The 20925-nt window shown below is 45.9% G+C and overlaps 1 protein-coding gene across 5 annotated transcripts in view; it reads left to right on the plus strand.

The window, feature by feature from the left end:
* mylka (myosin, light chain kinase a) overlaps positions 1-20339 on the plus strand; it is a 60773-nt gene extending 40434 nt beyond the window's left edge. For 4 of the 5 annotated variants that reach the window (XM_064311815.1, XM_064311817.1, XM_064311819.1 and 1 more), the window contains 16 exons: positions 1935-2051; positions 2575-2643; positions 8611-8658; positions 9215-9342; positions 9632-9788; positions 12219-12544; positions 12780-12804; positions 12895-12979; positions 13108-13311; positions 14490-14707; positions 15060-15183; positions 16492-16644; positions 16908-17031; positions 17332-17437; positions 19236-19370; positions 19738-20339. In XM_064311815.1, the coding sequence (XP_064167885.1) occupies positions 1935-2051; positions 2575-2643; positions 8611-8658; positions 9215-9342; positions 9632-9788; positions 12219-12544; positions 12780-12804; positions 12895-12979; positions 13108-13311; positions 14490-14707; positions 15060-15183; positions 16492-16644; positions 16908-17031; positions 17332-17437; positions 19236-19370; positions 19738-19985 (2267 nt within the window). In that variant the 3' untranslated portion in view covers positions 19986-20339. Of the gene's footprint in view, positions 1-1934; positions 2052-2574; positions 2644-8610; positions 8659-9214; positions 9343-9631; positions 9789-12218; positions 12545-12768; positions 12805-12894; positions 12980-13107; positions 13312-14489; positions 14708-15059; positions 15184-16491; positions 16645-16907; positions 17032-17331; positions 17438-19235; positions 19371-19737 lie in introns of all 5 variants that reach the window. The other variant, XM_064311816.1, reaches the window with a different exon arrangement.
* Positions 20340-20925: the final 586 nt, after the last annotated feature.

The following is a 20925-nucleotide window of genomic DNA, read 5'->3' on the forward strand; positions in this document are numbered from 1 at the left end:
TAGATTATTTGACATAGGAGAGTCAAGATTATTTTAGCCCTTTTACCTCATGGGCCTGTTGGGGTGTTTGTTTTCATGTAAAAGAAGGGCCGGTGTAGATTTCCTGCCTCTCTTCTATTCTTCCCTAAAATAGAAAGCACAAGAATAGAGCGAGAGAGGGTTCCCCTCGTCTGAATGCCTTCTGGTCCCTGACGGTTTTATACAGACGGCATTAATCCTTTTTCCGTCGTTTCGAGCCGTGTCATTTCACACGCGTGTCGAAATGATGTACGGCGTTCTCGCATCGCATGCGACGATGGCCCGTCTGGCTATGTTTCCCCTTCCCTGCGACGCGGCTCGCCTGTCTCTCCCCGTTTCGGGTGGGCTGCACGTCCGCCCGCCTAAATGTTTCCAGCTCCGGAGCGAAGCCGTCCTCTCGTTTCAGACGTTGCGAAAAGTTTGCTGGATGTCGTTTCGCGCTGGTGTCTCCACAGTTTCAGCTCCTGCTTCTGTGTACGGCCGGTGTGTGCGTGTGTGTGTGTGTTTTGCGGACAGTCCTCCGCGCGGCTGTGACCTTATCCCGCCATCGTGAACCATTCTCAGTTTACACAGTTGTTTCAGATTGTTGTCACTTCATTGTTTTTGTGAAATCTTCAGCGAGTCCTCTGCCATTTTAATTAATCTTAATTAAAGTGTTTAAGCCACTTGGATTGTTTTTTTTTTAAACAATATGACACACTATGCATTATGCATCTTGGAGAGCCTGCTTTAATTAGTCCCTAGGAAGGCAGACACATTAGATTGGTATACCCTGTCATTGTTGGATTTCAGCAGTATCATTGGTGAAATATGGAAAGTGGAAATTGTAGATAATACGTACCCGTCAGCTATAAAAAAGACTTTGACCTTTCAAAGAGTAACAGAAGCAAACTGTGGGGAAAAAAATGCAGCACTTATCAAAACACACTGATGGAACATTGATTCCAGTCAGCACAGTATGAAAATAAAAGTGTTTTCTTTCCTGTGCAAAAAAAAATAAAATAAATAAAAACCGCTGACAGCAGGTAGTTCCATCGGACAGGAGCGTTTGCAGGGTCAGGCCGCGGGTTTGCAAAGGACGGCGGGGCACAGGCTGACACGCTGAAGGATGCGGAGTGCGCGGTTTCTAGGAGACGGAGCAGGTGTCCGTGGAGATAAGGGCTCGTGGGCCGACGTGCTTTGTGGAACTGGGCAGAGAAACGCCAGTGATAGCGGACATTAGGGCTCAAGCCGAGGCCTGCTGTCTTGACATTTTCGTTTCCGTTTTTCTGGGACACCGGTGGCCGCGCTTGTCCTTTCTCCTGCGTAGGGCTTTCATTGCAACGTAATGGCAGCCTCGGGTGCACCTGTGTGTCAGGTGCTCTTGCTTACGCACTACTGTGCAATTCATACGAATGGACGAGGATTGCCCTACTCATGATCGGTGAAACGTGCCATTGAGATCGTTTACACTGTACAGTGTTAATCTTCTGACTTTACTGTGGTTTTGTGTTCAGCAGACAGGTCTGCATTTTGCCATTATGAGACTGTCAGAACAGTCAATGTTATGACCCCAGTGTTGGAGGTCAGCACTGCTTCCTATTCATACGTGTTATTTCACAAATGTAGTCATTCTGGGTAGTTCCTCACAGCTGTTCCAGAAACATCTGTATAATGGAACGGATGCGTTTTTGCACATAGTATTCATACCTCAATCCTGAATACATTAGTCTCTGATTTCCCGTCAAATCGGTAACAGGTTTTTTGAACAGGGATCACGCCAGTGCTTGTTTGCCTGGACCTCCACATCCCTGAGAACAGAGGCGGTTCCCCCAGACCGTGTTTTGTGGTCGTATTTGGACCGTGGGTGTGCAGAAGCTGTCCTGGGACCGTTTCCCCGTCCCTGCCCTGACCGCACACGTTTTTCCCTCACGCAGGAGGCAAGTGCACGCTGACCATCGACAAAGCCCTGCCGGAGGACGAGGGCCTGTACAAGTGCCGGGCAGAGAACGCGGCGGGGGCGGCCGAATGCTCCTGCATGGTCCTGGTGGACGGTGAGTGCTCCCGGCAACATCCTGCTCCGCCCCGCCCCGCACCGCCCCCGCGGGAACTTCCTGTCATTAAAGCGTACGATTAGCAGCTGAGATCCGACTTCAGTTACCCCCCCCCGCACACGTCCCACTCTGGCTCACATGAATTACGACACAAGTGCCCCTAAAAAGTACAAGTTTCAACTGCTGTTTAATACACCAGTTTTATCATTTTTTTTGCTAGAACATCGTGAAATGTAAAGTGTTAATGTTTTATAGAAAAGGTTGCTTTGGTGCATGTTATGCAGCAGTAGGACAGTGGCAATGTACTGCATGCAGAAAGTGTTTGACAAAAGTAGCCAAGTCATTGGACTGTGTGTGTACAAGCAGACGGAGCTTGTTTGGCTGACTCCGATAAAATCTCATAAGCTGGAATGCCCATAATTTGTCCTCTGATTACATTAGCAGCAAAAATGTAAAATAGTAGGAAATCATTTACTGGAAGAGGCAGCTAAACAAGCGTGTCACGTATGTCGCTTATTTCCAGACCCTACGGACGCCAGCTTGACACCGGCCGACAAGAAGACCAAGAAACCCTCGGCCCCTACCACAGAGAGTGAGTTTCCAAAACATGCCGCCTTATTTCCCAAAAAAGGAGTGCTGTGGGAGTTCTGTGTCTTTCCCACTGGCGCTGGCTGCTGGTCCGGAGTCTCTTTATAGCGTGTGAACTCGGGGAGACGCTGCTCGTACCCTGCGCTCGCTCATCAGATCTTGCCAATCTCAGTTTTTGGTATCGGATCACTCGAGAATATTTCGGGGAGTGACTGTGGAAGAGAGACCGGGAGGGAATGTGGAAAACATCTGGGGGGCATTAATCACTTTTAAAGCTGTTAATTGCGTTGAACGCGAGCCGATAAGCTCGGTTCCGCGGCGATTGAAAAAACCTCCTGTTTTAAAAGCCGCTCGCCGCGCGCTTTTTCCGATCTCTCCATCTTTGCGATCGGGGCTATCTCGACAAAATGGAGGAGAGGGTGCGCGGACTCTGCCTTGCTTCTTCCTCTGTGCGGTTTTCGATAAGACTGCGTGGAATTTCGGCCTGGAGAGGAGGAGGAGGCGAGGCGAGCTCCTCGTGGGTGAGCGCACGCGCCTCCCTCTCAGAAGGCCCTCTCCGGTGCGTGCCGGTCTCCCCCCGAAGCCGGTTTTACCGCTCTCCTCCAGTTTGGCAGCTTTCAGGGTCCGTAGGGCAGCCAGGCCACTCTGCGCTCTCGGTTGTTTGACAGATCTGATGTTAATTGAGGGGTGTTTGTCTTTGAGCCTGACACACGGCTGGAGCAGGAGCTTAGAACAAGAGCCCCGGAGAGAGGGAAAGAACGAGGGAGAGAGAGGAGGAGAATGAGTGAGTGAGAGAGAGAGAGAGAGAGAGCCCCTTGCATGGCTGCCCTGCTCGCTCACCTCCTTCTCCCAAACTGCCATGTAAGGCCTGTGTCTCCCGGTTCCTGGCCCCTCGTGCCCAGAACAACACACAAGCCGTTTTCCCCCATATACAGAGGCTCCGCGGAGCTCCTGCCAGATCTGGGATAGAGTCGTCTCTCCCTGAAACGTCCCTGCTGGAACCGGCCCCTTTAAAATCCCACCCAAACGAATGGGAATTCAATAACAGGAGGCCCGTTGTTGACATGAGAAACAGACGGGATTCTTTCTGCCAGTTACTCCTTTCGTTCTTTGCCAAGAGTGGCTTATTCCCCCCAGCAAAACTATTCTTTACCATGACGAAAATGCACACGAACGTTTGGCCTCGGGGTTTAGCTTGAGTTGACGACCACGTTATGGCCCTCGTATCCACAATGGGGTCCCGCAGGACCTCATATAGAGCGCTTCACTGCAAACTGTCAAACTTAAACTGGCAGTGAGTCATTGAGGTCGAAGCGCTAATGGTAAAGGATAACGGTTGTGACGTTATCTTTTGTGGCTTGGCGTGCTCTAAAAACGAGCGTGCTTTTGTCTCATGCTTTTTTGGGGCCTTGCTAAATACTTTTTCACGTTAAGAAGGAACAGATGTCCGCAGAGGAACCTTTGCTGCTCGACAGGGCTCTGAATTCCTTTATCCCTGTTTTATGAAATATTGAAAATGAAAATGTTGGAAGCCCTCTGGTTGAGTTTAGCGCGTCTGGGTCAGGAGAGGCAGCGCACGTGGGCTCGGAGCTGTGCTAGTGTTCAGGGCCGGCGTTTAACTCTTCACCGGCGCGCGGTAGAAACGCGCGTCGCCTGATTGCGTCGGACGGGGTTTTGGCGGTTTGTGAGGCGTCCCCTGTGTGTGTGTGTGTGTGACCGCTGGTGATGCGGTCAGGCCGGGAAGGGGAGTCATGGGAAATGGGCGAAGCCGGAGCTTCCTTTGGCTCTGAGACTGCTGCAGTAGAGCTATAAAAAATAAGCCCGGGTTTCATCCCCTGCTGGAAAACGCTAACCCCCCCCTCATTTATTTTACTAGCGCTTCGGGGGCACTGTCGCGTTCCGGGTCCAGCAAGGCCTGCGACACTCGCTCCCATCTGGACCCAGGCCCTCTGCCAAACTTCCTTTCCCATTTCCACCGTCCCGGCGAAAACGTATGGTAGCCCGAAACCTGCGGGGGGCCACACGGATGACCACAATGGCCCACAATGCATCACCTACAACAGTCTGCTTTTCCTTTGACTTCTATGTCAGCTCTGATTCTGACAGGCCGTTTGGTGAATTAAGCTCCATGGCATCTCGATTTGCATGGTGCACGTTAATGTTAGCCCGCTGTAATCAAAATAGGAGAGCTGCTTTTTAATATGCAATGCTTTTGGCCTGCGAGGGGACTCCAGGTCGCACGTGTGCAAGGCAATGGCTCCAACTTGGTCCAAACGCTGAGGATAGTCATTGGAGGCCTGAGTGTTTTGGTTGCATGCATGTCCATCAGTGTAGTTTACTGCGGCGAAGAGCAGTAGATCGGGATTGGCTGCATGTGGAGAGGCGCATTCACTGTAGAGTCCAGTGTTGTGCTGTTTGCTCTGCACTCAGTGTATTGTCCTAATATGCACACGGGTCATGGTCATGTTTTTAAGCCCCATTAATAGTATCTTTGATTTAAAGAGTTTACTCCTTGGACCCTTCACCTCTGTCACTGTGAACAGATCCTTGGGGCAAGGTATGAAATTAAAAATGACAGGCATATTTACAAAGAAATGAAATTTCTCCCTACTTCTTTCCGAATTTGGAACATCCAGTCATATACAGCCGCGCTCGTGTTGCAGCCAATGAGGTAGGGGTCAGATAAGCGCAGTGTCACCTGCTGCTTCTTTTCACACCTCAGCCACCGTTCAGCCCAGCGCAGACGCGAGTCCGAGCTGACGCTTCGCGCGTGACTTTAGCTGGCAGGCCGGTGGCGCTCAATTGGCTCGGTGGGGAAGGTGATGAGATGCAGTTCAGTCCTCCCTAAACCCTGGAACCCTGGCCAGTGCTGATGGTATTTAGGGCCCCGTCAGGGCCGATGGCCACAGCTTGCTCTGGCATCAGAAGAGCAACATGAGCGCGTGTTTGTGTGCTTATAGGATCCCGTGTGCCCGTCCGATACCGTTAATGGACTAGTGGAAAAATCTGTGCTTTTTTTTGCAGAGCCGTTGTATTCTCACCTAGTAGCTGATTACTGTGTCATGTGCAGAACCTGTCCTTTTGTTTAAATCACTTGGAACAATGGACACTTTATATTTACGTGTTATAAATTTATTAAAATTTTTTGTCAAAGAACAACATGCTGGTTTGTCAAAAATATATTGCCTCTTTCGGTACAGTTTACTGAGGAATTGGCCCAAAGATATGTGACTGTAATGTATAGCATTTCTCTAAAGTGCCTCCTGACAGAGCAGAATAAAGCTTCCAGATAGATGTAGATCTTTGTGCGATGTCGCCATGAGAGTTGTGTCATATTTATGGCTGCAGTGTGACCCCCTGAGCTCGACTCCTGCTCTTCCCCTAAACTACGGCTCCATCTCTCAAGAGCAGGGTCTGCACAACCACAGGCTCTTTGTCAACTGGCACTTTACAAGATTTGTGAACACCCCCCCCCCCCCATAAGAACCCTGTACTCAACATCTGGAGTAAGAAATGCCACTGCGTGTACACTGCTGGTACCTGGGGAGTCTACAGATCCATCACCTTAGTGGAGAGAGTGTCCTTCCTTTTAAGGGTTTGGACTCCCCAGTTCTCTGACACAATGAAACTAAAATGTACTGACACTGCTGACTCCGTGGGCTAACAGGAACACTGTAGTAATGTCTTGACTGTAGTAACAAAATAGACCAATATCCCATTCTCATGCTACACGATGCATGATACGTATCTTTACATCATAGACAAGAACAAGTGTCATGCTGGAATTGCTGAGCCCATTCCAAATAATGGAAGGAAATGCAGTATACTCATGTAATTACCTATACGCAACCTACAGATACCAGTAATCTACCTAAACCACCTGCACATCCAGGCCATGTTTCACAAAGCAGGATTACTGAGTTTGATAACTGCACTGAGTAAAACCCGGAACCCTTCCAAATCTGGAACATGGACTGAAGTAAAAAGAGCTGTTCTGGGTTTTACACAGCACACTTATGCAGCTAACTCCTAATAGTAATAGTAATCCTGCTTCCTGAAATACCCCCCAGAAACACAGTCTTAAGCCCGGTCAATGGTCCTGTAACACAATGTGCTTAGCTGGAGTTTAAACCCCGGGTTTAATCCCCTAGACCATCGAACTGCGTTACTACTGGAACAGCTAATCCTCATTTTGATAGCTGTTCCAGTTGTAATGCTGCTCTGTGGTCTCAGGATTTAGGGGTTTAAACCTGAGATTTGAACTCCAGCTAAGCACAATGCAATTGCCTCACCGCTCCCTCCTAGAAGAGCAATGGTAGCAAGTGGAACATTATTACTGCAGACTTCCTGTAAATGACTGCCTGGTGGCTTCTGTCAGCTGAGAAATGAAGCTTGGCGGCCAAGCAGTGGCACTGTGGCCAGAATGTGTGTTGTTGGGCCTCTAAGGGATGTGCGCTGCTTCCATTTGCTCAGTCATGTTGGTCTGTTGAAGCCGTCTGAACGGGAGTGTTTGTTCTTTTGTTTTTGTTTGTGTTTGTTTTGTCTTGCTTTACGGTTGCACTTCATCCCTTGAACAAGGTTTTGTTTAGGTAGCGTGTCATTTCCTGTACTCCGTCCTACCGCTCTGTGCTGTGGTGTCTAATTCCAGAATTCCACCGGTATGCCGGTTTGAATCCTCCAAAAAGAAAAATCATTATTTAAATAACATTTTTTGGAAAAAAGATCAGAATTGGGACAGCTTTCAATGCTATTTTTAGAGATGGGGGCTTTGAAGGAAGGGCTTTGAAGCAGAAAATGCGGAACGCAAGATGAATGACTGCGAACCAACGGCCGAAGTTTTAATTGCTTTAAACTTTCCTGTCCCCTTTGCGGCCGCGATTCGCCCGGCGCATTAGCCGGTTTTACTGGCACATTGTTTCTTGACAGCGATCAAACATAAAATAAATAGTGCTGAGAGCCATTTCCTGGATACTTTCGGACTATTTTTAGTATTACCAAAAAAGGCAAATTCCAAAGGACATGAGCCTCTGAGCCGGCCTTCCTCCCAGGGACATCCAGAGGAGAATAGCTCCTTCTCCCCCTCCCCCTCCACCCCAATAACCGTTATCAGGAACCTTTATTCCCTCTCCCACGTACTGTCAAAAAAAGTTGCTTCTTGTGGCTGTTGTGAGTTGTCTCTCAGGTTTTCTATATTCAGGCATCTCTTGTTTGTCCCTTTAATTGAGGGTGCCTGTTGCTTGCCTGATCTCTCCTCTGTTAGATTTCTGTTCATGCTTGTGTGTTTGTTCTGTAACTGAAGAACGGGGATAGGCATTTTTGTATCCTAATGAACTGATGTGCAGTATCGGTTTGCTGTTTCTGTCATTGTTTATTATAGTGAGAGATTCAGGGTTGGCCCCTTTTATGGTTTTAAGGTGCTCTCTTCTCATGACATTGAACTTGAAATAACTGGCCCAAATCACAAAAAATAAATCACATAACTGCTGCAGTAATAGTGTTCTTTTATTTTATTTTTTTAATTGTGTACTTCTACAGCCTTAATGTTTTCTTCTCTGAAAAGGTTTTTTTTTATTGTTTCATGTGAGGTATTTGAAGTATTTAGAGCATTTACTTGTGTTTCATTATATTTGTTAGATCAAGTTGCATGTTGGTTAAATGACATTGCCTGTTACATAACCTCACACTCAAGACCAGTGGGCAACTATAGAGTGTTTGAGGTTTGTGGATTATTTTATGCTGTGAATGCAGTTGTACTACACATGCTTTATGGCACTAGAATTATAACTTTGTAGATTTTAAATTGTAGTTTCTGGTTAGTTTATTTTATTGTCCTTTCACCAATGCTGTAACATTTTCTCAATGTTTTGTGGCTGAGTTGGCAGCAGGGCAGTGGATGTACACACAGATTTATTTAATCCATAGCCACTGAATCCACTGTAATGGATCGTTTGTTTTGTGGTTTTCCCTCTAGATGAAGCAAGAATAAAGAAGCCGTCACCAAAGACTGCTCCTAAACAAGGTAGGCACTGTGCTTCTTTTAAGAATCAGCTGAACACTTTGACTGTTCTTTGTTGTTGTTGATTCACCAATATTTCTGTATTTGTATATAAGAAGTGATATGTCTGTACTGCAACAGACGTTTACAACTCAAGAATGAATATTTCATGAAAACAATGAAGATTACAATACCAACTGCGTACTCTGAAGACTAACGGGCCTTCTAAGAACGATTTGTTAATTCGGCTATTTTCCAGCAGCTTTTTGAATTTGTGCGTTGATAGCATGGGTAAGCTTTAAGGCGTTACCCCCCCGGTGGTGTGGAGCTAAATTTGTAAAGCCCTGGGCCTTTTTATGATGCCTCACACTTAGACTGATGGATGCAGGTGGACCAGGGATGATGATGATGATGATGATGATGATGATGATGATAGTAGTAGCAGGGTGTGATATTGTTGGAGAGGTTGATGATCGGTGTCATACCAACCAAAACCAAGGGCTTGGTCATAGGTCATGGGTCATAGGTCATTGAGGGTACAGTCCTGTATGTGACCCCCCTGCTCTGCGATGTTCTCCAGTCGTTCCTCCTCAGATAATCCAGTTTCCTGATGACATGAAGATCCTGGCGGGAGAGAAGGTTGAAATCCTCTGCAAGTTTGGGGGAGCACTGCCCATCACCTGCACCTGGCTGAAGTTCAGGAAACCGGTGAGGTCCATGCGGGCTCCAGCCCTTATTTCATACACCGGTCATATGTATGCGCACAGTAGAGCTAGTCAAGCTCGCTGCCGCTGCAATAATATGAGATCAACATCAGTGTTACCCAGTTTGTGCCAATGTACATTTCTGTTCATAGCTTAAGAACCCTAGCTGTGGGGTCCAACTCTGCCCAACTTCCCACTTCTCCCCAGACATAATGTTCATAGTATTAACTTTCTATGCGGACAGATTCTCCTGCCAGCTGCAGTGAAAGTAATTCAGGTGTGTTCTTTCACAGATCCAGAATGGGCAGAGCAATGTATCCATCGACACCACAGATTCGTCGAGTAGACTGACCATCTCACCGACCACACAGGATGACTGCGGATGCTACACTGTGGAGCTAAATAACAAGTTTGGCACCAGACAGGCTGCCCTCAACCTCACCATTGTAGGTAAGCCATCTTTCCCCAGAACAGAGGAGAGGACAGGGTGCTGGTTTCCTGACCTCAGGTTTCAATGGGACTGTGACCTTTTAACCCTTTTAAGAGTAGGTTGTTCGCAATTTTTTTTTTCTTCAAAATTCTTAGTCAGTGTTTTAGTACTCCATCGCTTTCAGTTAAGAACATTCTAATCACATATTAGAATGATGTGATCTTACACCTTGCATGTACCATCACTTCCTTCAGAGTACCAGTATGCATATTGAGCTAAAGGACATTTAATCTCACTAAACTCCAGTATAAACCTATACTAATTTAAAACATTATGGTAATATACAATATGCATGCAGTGCATGCCACACAGGGGAGTGGGAGTTGGCAAACAAATCTAATGTGATGATCATAACATGTTGTTAGAAATAATGAGCTCTAGAATTATGTGGGCCTTGTTTTCCCCTCTAATTTGCGCGTTAAAATGTATCCACGCTTCCTTGACTTTTATTGCAAAATCATGTCTGGCTCTAAAAAAGGGATTAGAGCCTTGTTAGCCGCTTACCGGTGCTGTAATTCCGCACACTTAAAGGCACTTTAAAGCTCAGCCCATATGAGGCGTTTACGGTTTTGCACCCTCTTTTGATGCAGCTTTTGATTCATTATTTTTTTATTTTTTTCCCCCTGCTGGTTTTTCCAGCGGCCCCGCTGTTGGGGGAAAAAGTGGTACGCTCCGGATCTGGATCCTCGCGCTAGCGGGCCTGACCCCGGGATCTCCGATGGCCTTTTATGGTTCTGTTTGCTCCGCAGCCATCCACTTCGTGTGAGAGGCTCTGCCGTGGCTGTCTGTGTGGAGCGTGTCCAAAACCCGGGCTGCGGGAACAGGCAGGAGGCAGGGGCAGGGGAATTCAGCCGGGCCTTCCTGCGTTTTAATGCTGTTTATGGGCCGCCGCGCGCGAAGCAGCGGAAGTTCAAAGGCGACGGTTGAGGCTGGCAGAACTCCGGACTTGCTCGTTAAAGGGCCCGTTTGCCTGCATGTTCTCCGCTCGTCAGATTAATATACCCAGACTGTGCAGTCGGGAGGAGCAGTGGTCTTGAGTTTTTATAGATTTTTAGCCTGCGCCGGAATCGGTTTTTATCGATGTTCGGCTTGCGCTGGGATCAGATTTTATGAGCTTTTAGTAGCCAGTACTGGGACCGGTGGTTGTTGAGATGGTTTCAATAGTGGGCTTTGTTGCTTTTTGTCCCAAACCAGTGGAAGCAATCTGTAGTTTTCCTTTGTTAGCAGTCTCTTGGGTGTATTTTGCGTTTTTACATAAATAACCCCAATTCCTGTTACTTATTGGAAAAATGCAGTTCAATGCATTTTTTGTGCAAAGCTACGTAGTATTAATCTGCTTTTAAACAGCTCCATATATCATTCAGTCAGTCAAATATGTATTTGGTAGCACAATTTACAATCACATTTGTGCAGCGTGTTATGGAAAATGGATGAGAAGGATCTTTGTGACAAAATATTTAGAATTCGGTGGCGCGCTTTCGTGATTGGTTGAGAGACGTACGATGACCTCAGTGATACTGAGTGAAAAGCTATGTTGCTGTGGAACCATGCATAGACGTGGAAGAGAACATCTGTACCTTTTCGTCTGACACCAGTGTAAATACGTTAAGTGCTGGATTTGCCCCGAAGCCTTTTAGTCTACTTGTACGGCTTTTACGCGTAAACCGAGTGCGTTCTTATTTACTTTCATCAAGGACCACTGCTGTCGTTTATACGTTCTTCTATTGTGCAAAACCACATTTTTGAAAGGTTTGGGTAAAATGTTACTCAAGTGGAACCCATTTTATTTTATTATACGTTCCGAGCTGTACTGGAGATTTGTGGCTTTTCACGTTTATACTGCTGTTTTGAGTTTTATTTAAATCAGATGTATGGACGTGTAAGTCACTCGTTTCACACTCAGGACCTGCAGGGTTTAAATTCAAATATTCAGTTTTAGTGTTCATTCTTTTTTAACCATCAGCTTAGGCCTCACCTGTTCACAGTACGAGTCTGCAATAGTTTAATCGCCTTAGAAGCCATCACCTTTGTGGAATGGGATGAAATGGTAACCATGGTGCCAGCAGTGATTTGGACTGACAGCTTAGGGTCAGTTAGGGTCCTATACCTGAGCTGTCAGCCTTAGCTTCACAAGCTAGGTAAACAATGGTGCATTAATCACACTCCTGTTCATTCACCCCATGCCATCTTACTGTAGAACCAGGTTCATTTCAGCTTGTGCATTTAATGAAATTATACTGCTGTACATGAAACACAACCTTACAGCTGTCTTAAATACATCACTGAAAGACTAAGCACGCTCTGATTAGCTTGAATCTCAGATTTAGCTTTGGCCAGAAATGCTAACATCTTGGTGTTTGCACGTGCCCCCCTTCCCCCCCCTTCCCCAGACAAGCCTGACCCCCCCGCCCGCGTGCCCGCCGCCTCGGACATCCGCCGATCCGCCCTCACGCTGTCCTGGTACGGCCCCACCTACGACGGGGGAAGCGCGGTCAAGTCTTACAACCTGGAGATCTGGAACTCCGTGGACAAGGAGTGGAAGGACCTGATCTCCTGCAACAGCACCTCCTACAATGTGGAGAACCTGCTGCCCGACCGGGACTACAAGTTCCGGGTACGAGCCGTGAACATGTACGGGATCGGCGAGCCCAGCGCGGAGTCTGATCCAGTCCGAGTCGGGCAGGAAGAAGAAAAAGAAGAGGGTGAGCTCCCCCTAGTGGTCACTTTGAATAAATCGTTACTTTCTGTTTTTTAAGAAAAGGGAACTCGAGATACAATAAGGGTGAGCATGATTCTAGGAATGTAAATGATTGAAAAATTATATATTGGTGTGAAAACTATGGACTTGAATGAAAATGTAGACTTAAATGGAAGTATTTAACATTGTGTTTTGAGCACAGATGTTGTAATAGTTTTCCATACAATTGTTTGATCTTTCAGAAGACGAGAAGGAGGAAGCTGAGGCAACTGATGATGGTAGGTGTCTGTTTTAAAACAACCGGCATTAAATATAATTCTTGCACAGGAACTCTTGTTCAAAATAAATAATCCCTTCCCTCATCACAGAGAAAGAACCGGATTACAGAGATGTGGAAATCAAAAAGGAACAAAAAGTCAAGGACCTCTATGATGTGGAGGAAAGGCTGGGGACGTAAGTGGGCCGTTTGGTTTACCTGTACACCCAGTGATACTCAGATTAGACTTGGGTGTTCTTCCAGATTCATCACTGTCCCCTGCTGCGATTGGCCGAATAATGCAGTGCATTTGACTTTGTTTTAGGGGGAAATTCGGACAAGTGTTTAAACTTGTGGAGAAATCGACTAAAAAAGTCTGGGCCGGAAAATTCATCAAAGCCTATTCCGCAAAAGAGAAAGAAAACGTGAGACAAGAAATTAGCATCATGAACCGCCTGCACCATCCCAAGCTTGTCCAGTGCATAGATGCTTTCGAAGGCAAGTCGGACATTGTCATGGTTCTGGAAATGTGAGTATTTTTTGTCTTCCTCCTTTCAATTTCGTATTTGTGCTGTAAATATATAAGACAGTCACATCTCCAAGCTTTCAACACAGTGCCCTCTGTTGATGAGCCAGATTTTATTTTGTTCAGAAATGTTTCCAAGCTGCTCTTGTAACTATAATTTTCAGGATTTCCATATTTTTTTTAAGCAATACACAGTACTTCTGCCAATGCGTTATTGGTTAAATGCAGCATATGTTGAAACCCAATAAAAACATATACATTACCTATACAGTGCAACATGATGAGGAAATGGGGAAATAATTAGGATGAATGGAATGATTGAAAGAAGAATAAAAGTCCTGAAAAAAGGCCATATCTGAACCTGTCCAAACATACTGCTGGCTTGGCTGCAGAAGAAAGCACTGCTGATGTATCCTGAATTGGTTTATTAACATCTCGCAGATGTCTGAGAACTTATTTGAGGTTTTTTTATCATTTGGTTCCCATTTTGTTGCATTATGGGATTGCCTTGCGGATCCAGACGGAATTTTCAGACTAAGAAAAAATAGACACTGGTGGGGGGGTTTGGTGCTGGATGGAAAAAGGCCTTGTGCCAAGAATGTGGAAGAAGCAAACAAATCAAATATAGCAGTTTCCGTTTTCCTTTTATGGTGCGCAATCAGACAGTGGATGGACAAAACTTTTAGCCTCAAAAAAATTTGATTGTTCACCATAAAGGAAAACAAGACCTCCCATTTTGTTTCGGGAACTTTGATGAGAATCAGGATTTTAAGACGTATCCCCTGTGAAAATCAGCATTGCAGTGTATCTGAAAACCTGAACTTTCTGTAACTAATGAAGCATTAGCAAATTTCAGCTAAATCAGGCTCAATTAGTGGTGCATTGCCAAAGGCCATCTCTTCCATACATGTGATGCCTGAATCCTTAAAAAATGGTCATCTGCACCATATCGCTCTGATAAAAAAAGCAGCTTGGTGAATGGGTGTCTGAATTTTAGAGTCCATTCAGTTTGAACCCATCTGTGTAAATGATGAAAACCAAAATGGATTCCCTTCCACTTCAAGCCCAGCTGTTGAAACTACAGTGCTATTTTAGCTGTCTGACTGTTTGCCCAAATTATTGGTTTACAGCCACCTGTGTAATAGGATGTGTTAAGGGACGGTGTAATTTCTACCCTGCAGGATCTCTGGGGGAGAGCTGTTTGAGAGGATCATCGATGAGGACTTTGAGCTCACGGAGCGGGAGGTCATCAAGTACATGCTGCAGATTGTTGATGGGGTGCAGTTCATCCACAAGCAGGGCATCGTCCACTTGGACCTGAAGCCCGAGAACATTATGTGCATCAACAAGACCGGGAGCAAGATCAAACTCATTGACTTTGGCCTTGCACGCCGACTAGGTAACTACTCACAGCAACCCTGGACCTCATGAGCACCTGGCAGGGTCAAAACTGTGGGTCCAAGCTCCAGCTATAAGGGGACGGCCCCAGACGTGTAAGATTTAGCCACCTGGTCTGTCTCAGGATACGGGTTACTATGACTGGTTATCCAGACGAAGACTTGAACAACAGTAAAAGTTACACGAGAGTTCAGTCACTCTCAACCGATGAGGCTAGGTGCCGTATCGCGTCAAATTTGTTTTGCCAAAAATCACTTCTTCTGATTTCTCTTCTTTTATAAAAAAGAAAAAAGTTGACTTGTATTGTTCTGTTACCTGTTTTTTTATTTTATTTTGATTTTTTTTTTTAACAGAAACCTCTGGATCCCTGAAGGTTCTGTTTGGAACGCCAGAGTTTGTGGCCCCAGAAGTAATCAATTACGAAGCAATCAGTTACCCAACAGACATGTGGAGTATAGGAGTCATCTGCTACATTCTGTAAGTGAGGAATGCTTTCTGAAACAGGCCTAGTCCAGCTGAGGGGGGACGGTCTTCAGACAGTCATAAAATGTAGTACCCCCTCCCTCAACACAGTGAAAGCCAGCGTTCACTTCAGCTGTGCGCAGTAATGCAGTGGATGAGCACGTCTGTCGGAGTGAGGAGCGTTGTGCAGTGGGGACAGAGCAAACCGGTGATCCCTTCAAAAAATTCCCCTGCAGTCATCTGCGAGAACGCTGTGCGCTCCAAAATATGCGAGGTGCGGCTTGACACCGTTTGAACTCGGCTGGAAACGGGCGTGCCCGTCCGCGCTTTTGAGTGGATTTTAAATGGTCTGCAGGAGGCGAACTTATAACCTAAATAGTAGCCTGTCGGAGGGGGGGATTATGTTTAGACGAGTAGCCATTACATTCAGTACTGGCTGAGAATGACCCGGGCGAGGCGGGGCTTATTGAGAAGGAGCCAGGCAGGCGTGGCTTAGCAACAAGGGTAACAGATGCGAGTGATTTGTAGAGGTTTGAGGAGGCCTCTTTAGCCTACTGATAGTAGCCGTTTCAGGAATCGTGAATGCTGCTTGTTGGACTTCTGCAGTCTGCAAATGCATGTCAGAACTGGCACGGTGCTGATTCACTTATTCGTTTAGATAAAGCAAAGAGTAATGTATGCAATCACTGAACTTAGCTTGTGATTGGCTGGGCCTCCTCTCACCGCCTTTGCATCACAATAGGCAGTAGCAGGTGAATGGAAGACCCAGGCACTTAGTGGTTAGTTAGCACTTAGTGGTTTGACTATTAGGCTTTGCCGCATCAGACTTTTGAATCATTGGCGTGGCCCTGATCAGACTTTTGAATCATTGGCTGTGGCCCTGATCAGACTTTTGAATCATTGGCCGTGTCCCCGTGTCCCAGGCCATGCTCAGTGACTTGGTTTATTTTCTATGTTCTCGGTAACAGATTGTTTGCGCAGCCGGATGGTCCCCGGCCGCCCCTGCATGACTCTAAATGGCTATAAAAGGGCCTCGAGCCTCAGTTGGGGCCCCAAACCGGGCTGCCGTATCAGCTGGAGCAGAGCGTTGGCTCTGGCTTATCACTCCCGCAGAGCCCGTCACCTCTCTCTCTCTCTCTCTCTCTCCATGTGCGTCTGCAGCATCGCTCACGCTAATTACGCTACATATTGGAGCCATTTAGGGAACGGTCCTCTGTAATTTGTCTCGTATTTCTGAGCGTTATTTTTCCCGGTGACGTACGCTCGATTTGTTCTGTGCTGGAAAAGGGTCGACGGTTTTTTTTTTGTTTTTTTCCCGGACAGGGTCAGCGGGCTTTCTCCGTTCATGGGGGACAACGACAACGAGACGCTGTCCAACGTCACCTCCGCCACCTGGGACTTCGAGGACGAGGCCTTCGACGAGATCTCGGACGAGGCCAAAGACTTCATCAGCAACCTGTTGAAGAAAGACATGAGGTACGACTTACAAGCACCTCATACTCCTCTTTTTAAGAAACTTAATTGTTACATACAGCCAGGGAATCTGGGCCTAAGAGTTGATTTCGAATCGAAGCGAGCAGCGCTTCATCGTTTCGCCGTTTCATATCCAGCGAGGTGCCTGTGTTTCGCGCCGCGGTGCGTGCTGGCGATGCCGGTCCCGGGTTATCCGGTTCGGGTTCCGGCGGTAACGCGAGGGCCCTAACCGCGGAGCACGCGTGACCCGTTCCGTTTCCTCTAAGGTCCCGGCTCACCTGCGCTCAGTGCTTCCAGCACCCCTGGCTGAAACAGGACACAAAGAACATGGAGGCCAAGAAGCTGTCCAAGGAGAGGATGAAGAAATACATCCTGAGGAGGAAGTGGCAGGTAAGGACACCCCCCAACCCCCCACCCCAGGTAAGAGGCACATCCGAACAAAGCAGAAATCCACTTTATCGGTCATGAACATTGGGAACATTAACAACGTATTACACACCCTTCATCAGTACAAGGCAGTTGCTCAGCTAAAAGTTAAGATGACGTTTCCCATGTTGTTTTAAAGGGAAAAACATTGCGGTGATTTCACATTGTGGTGATTTCACATTGCGGTGATTTCACATTGCGGTGATTTCACATTGCGGTGATTTCACATTGTGGTGATTTCACATTGCGGTGATTTCTCCACAGAAAACGGGGAACGCGGTGCGAGCCATCGGCCGGCTGTCCTCCATGGCGATGCTGGCTGGCGTCAGCGCGAAGAAGGGAGGATCTCCGACTGGTAACCCCAGTGAAGGTGCCATAGCAACCGAGTTTTCCCACCTCACAAATGTCCAGAAAGTAATCTATATATAGCCTTATCGATCCAGTGATGGGGCTCAGCCCGGCTGGGGAGGTAGTTTTATTAATATGCTCCCCCTAACAATTCTGGTAGGGGTTGATGGAGGGGACATGAATGTTTGGTCAGTTCATTCGTCATTACACAATGGAGCAAAGGTTTAATGGGATCTTAAATGCCTGTATTATTACTACTATTATAACTAATAATTGGGGGTTTCTCAGGTGGCAAGGCCAGCTAAATCACTAGTGCTGGATGCTGTGCAGAACCTGACCCCCCAGTGTTGACTGTGGCCAGGGGTCCCTTGGGGGCCACACATAATTGGACGTAGAGTTGCTGAGGGAGGGCAGCTTTCAGACAGGGTGTGCAGGTCGTCTCCTTATTGCACATAAATGACTCCTTGGGTTGATGGAGCGTCCGCAGCTGCACAGGGTCGAAAGAGTAAGAAAACTGGGTAAAAAGGAGCAGTAGCTAGCTGCAGCCATTTTGGAGTCTGCTCCTGCATCAAGAGAGAACCCAGAAGTAATCAAACGGGCTGCTGGAAGCAACTGCAAACATTGTGTATTCAGGGGGAACTACAATTAGGGATGAAGAGCTATTGAGTATTTATTTATTTATTTAATACTTAATTCTGATTGGTTGACAGCCATGCATTATATTTGTGTATACGCTTGGTAAGCTGTACTTTGCCTCATTACAGATTTAAATCACAATGCAAAAACTTTCAAATTCCCGAAAGGATATGTTACCATAGCAACAGGTTACAACACTTCATTCACAAAACCAATAGCTAAGGCTAAATATGCAGATAAAAAGCATGTTTATCAAGTGAATATGTTAGACATTACATCTTTCTAAGCAGTGTTGTGGTCAGGGGTGCAGTATTTTATGAAGTTTGGAAATATAGGGTAGTTTTTTGGATAAGAATAAATGACACAGCTGACTGTCCGCTCACGATACCAGTAGATAAATGCATAATTTCAATAGTTTGTGTACTTTGTTGTTCATCATTAAATGTCTTCTCTTTTCTTATGTTTTGATTGCTGATAGGGATAGACATCTCTGTAGAATCTGAACTCTAGTGCCATCTACCGTTACCAGAGGAACTATATTTAGCTAAGTGGTGGATGTGTGTGTAATGGTTTTAGTTTTGTACTTTATTAAAGTATCATTTTATTTTGATTTCTTCCATGCATTTTAGTTGCAGCCATGGTGTAAGAGATATAATGCACTCCATGCCAGTGCATATACAAGAATATATGGCACTTCTGGTGGGTTAGCCACCCTTACCCAGCCATGTGTTCTTGTGTATGATTGCCTCCATGAGGGAAATTTTTCATCCAATTAACCGCGCTACTTTCTGAGTGATACGAAAATCGTTCCTAGTTCAAACGGTCTGTTACCCAGAGCAGTGGTCATTATTCAGAAATATTTGACCGTTGAAGGCCGGAAGTGACCGATGAGAAATGGAACATTCACAAAGCCATGTAATAAACAAATATAATGCATGGCTGTCAACCAATGAGAATTGAGTATTTATCTGAGTCATGGCATAAATATATTTATATCATGGCTTGGATAAATACTACATATATATATATATATATATATATATATATATATTAGTAATTATTATTGTTGTTATCATTATTGTTGTTATTATTATTAATTTTATTATTATTATACAAAAATAACACATTTGTAGGACCGTATTTTTCCTTGTGTGATTTATCCCTATAATCGTCGGCTTGTGCAGATGACTTGAGCAACCAGTTGCTGGAGACCCATGAGGACGAGGACAGGCCCCAGGCGAAGCCTTCATTCAGCAAAGTTATCAAGGATGTGGAGGTGGTGGAGGGCAGCGCCGCCAGATTCGACTGCAAGATCGAGGGTAACGTCAAACGAGGGCTGACCCCCTCGAACCCGCCTCCTGCACAGAGTCAGTCAAACGTTCAGTTTGCTGCAGCCTCGGTCACGACACGGGTGTGGAATCTACTGCAGTTCAGTTCAAGCGTGTTACATAAGCTATGCTCCGATGCGGTTCTCTGTAGATGTAGGTCAGCTGTTGTTAACTCAGATTATGGACGACAGTGTAAGCTGGTTGATCCCTCTCTGTTTCGCCATGCCCACGCCCGCTGTATTTGCTGATTATCTGTTAGTAGAACACTAAAATATTTCCCTTGGGAATAAATAATTGTGTTATGTGCAAATAGACTCATCGTGGGGTTGTTTTGTGTGTGGGGGCATGGGGGTTCCAGGCTACCCCGACCCAGAGGTGGTGTGGTACAAAGACGACCAGCCCATCAAGGAGACGCGGCACTTCCAGATCGACTACGACGAGGACGGCAACTGCTCCCTGGTCATTTCCGAGGTGTCCGGGGACGACGACGCCAAGTACACCTGCAAGGCTCTCAACAGCCTGGGCGAAGCCACCTGCGTGGCTGAACTCATTGTGGAGGTCATGGCGGAGGAAGAGGAGGAGGAGGAGGAGGAGGAAGAGGAGTGAGTGGTACAAGAGGAACAGTCTCCTGTCGAACTTTACTCTTAATAGCTGCTTTTTGTGAGGCACCCACTCTCTATCGGACTGAGCAACGGGGGAACATCGTGCTTGGATCACCACTCGCTACGTTTGGGCACTTTCTTTCTTTCTTAAGTGTAACAACAGAAATCAGATGTTGATATTTATACCTGCGACACCATTGACATTCCAGCCGAGATTTTCTTTTCTTTTCTAGTGATTTTCGAGTGATTCTGAACCGCATGCTGTCGATGAGATCTGTTGAACAAAACAAGCCAAAAAGTCTGCTCACGTGTTTTATTATCAACATTATGATCTTTGATATTACCAGTCCTTTTTTTTTTTTTTTTTTACCTTTTCAATGTGTTATTTTAAAACTATTTGAGCACAGAATCCATATCATATTGTAGTTTGTGCATCAGTTTTGAAATATCCCAGCATGCAGTTTTGTCCACCAGCTCTCGATATACAGGTAGAAACAGATACGATAAAATAACACTATTTTGAGATGTATGCAGACTGTATTTTATTCATTTTTATTTGAAAAGAAAACATCTCTTTGGAAAACTGCAGAATGCAAGTAATGGATACACTACATTAGCAGATATTTTAAAATGTTTCAGAATAAATATTTTCACAAAAGCATGTTGTGAATGGAAAAACTATAAATTTTCAGCATTGGAGAAGTTAGTTACATGAAAATCCACTACAGTCACAAACATTTAGAATATATATGACTTGCTGATCATTTGAACTGAATCGGGATGCGTCTTTAATGCAGAATAGTTGGACAGACTGGTGTGGAGCTGAAATGTTTGACAGGAAAGAAGTTGGTGTAATTCTGACTGAACATGGATCACAGTGAGCTCAGTAATACTGCACAGGGTTTTTATTTCTGTTTTTTTTTTTTCTGTTTCGATCTGCTTAG

Source organism: Anguilla rostrata, chromosome 15 (assembly GCF_018555375.3).
Source record: "Anguilla rostrata isolate EN2019 chromosome 15, ASM1855537v3, whole genome shotgun sequence".
Lineage (NCBI taxonomy): Eukaryota > Metazoa > Chordata > Actinopteri > Anguilliformes > Anguillidae > Anguilla > Anguilla rostrata.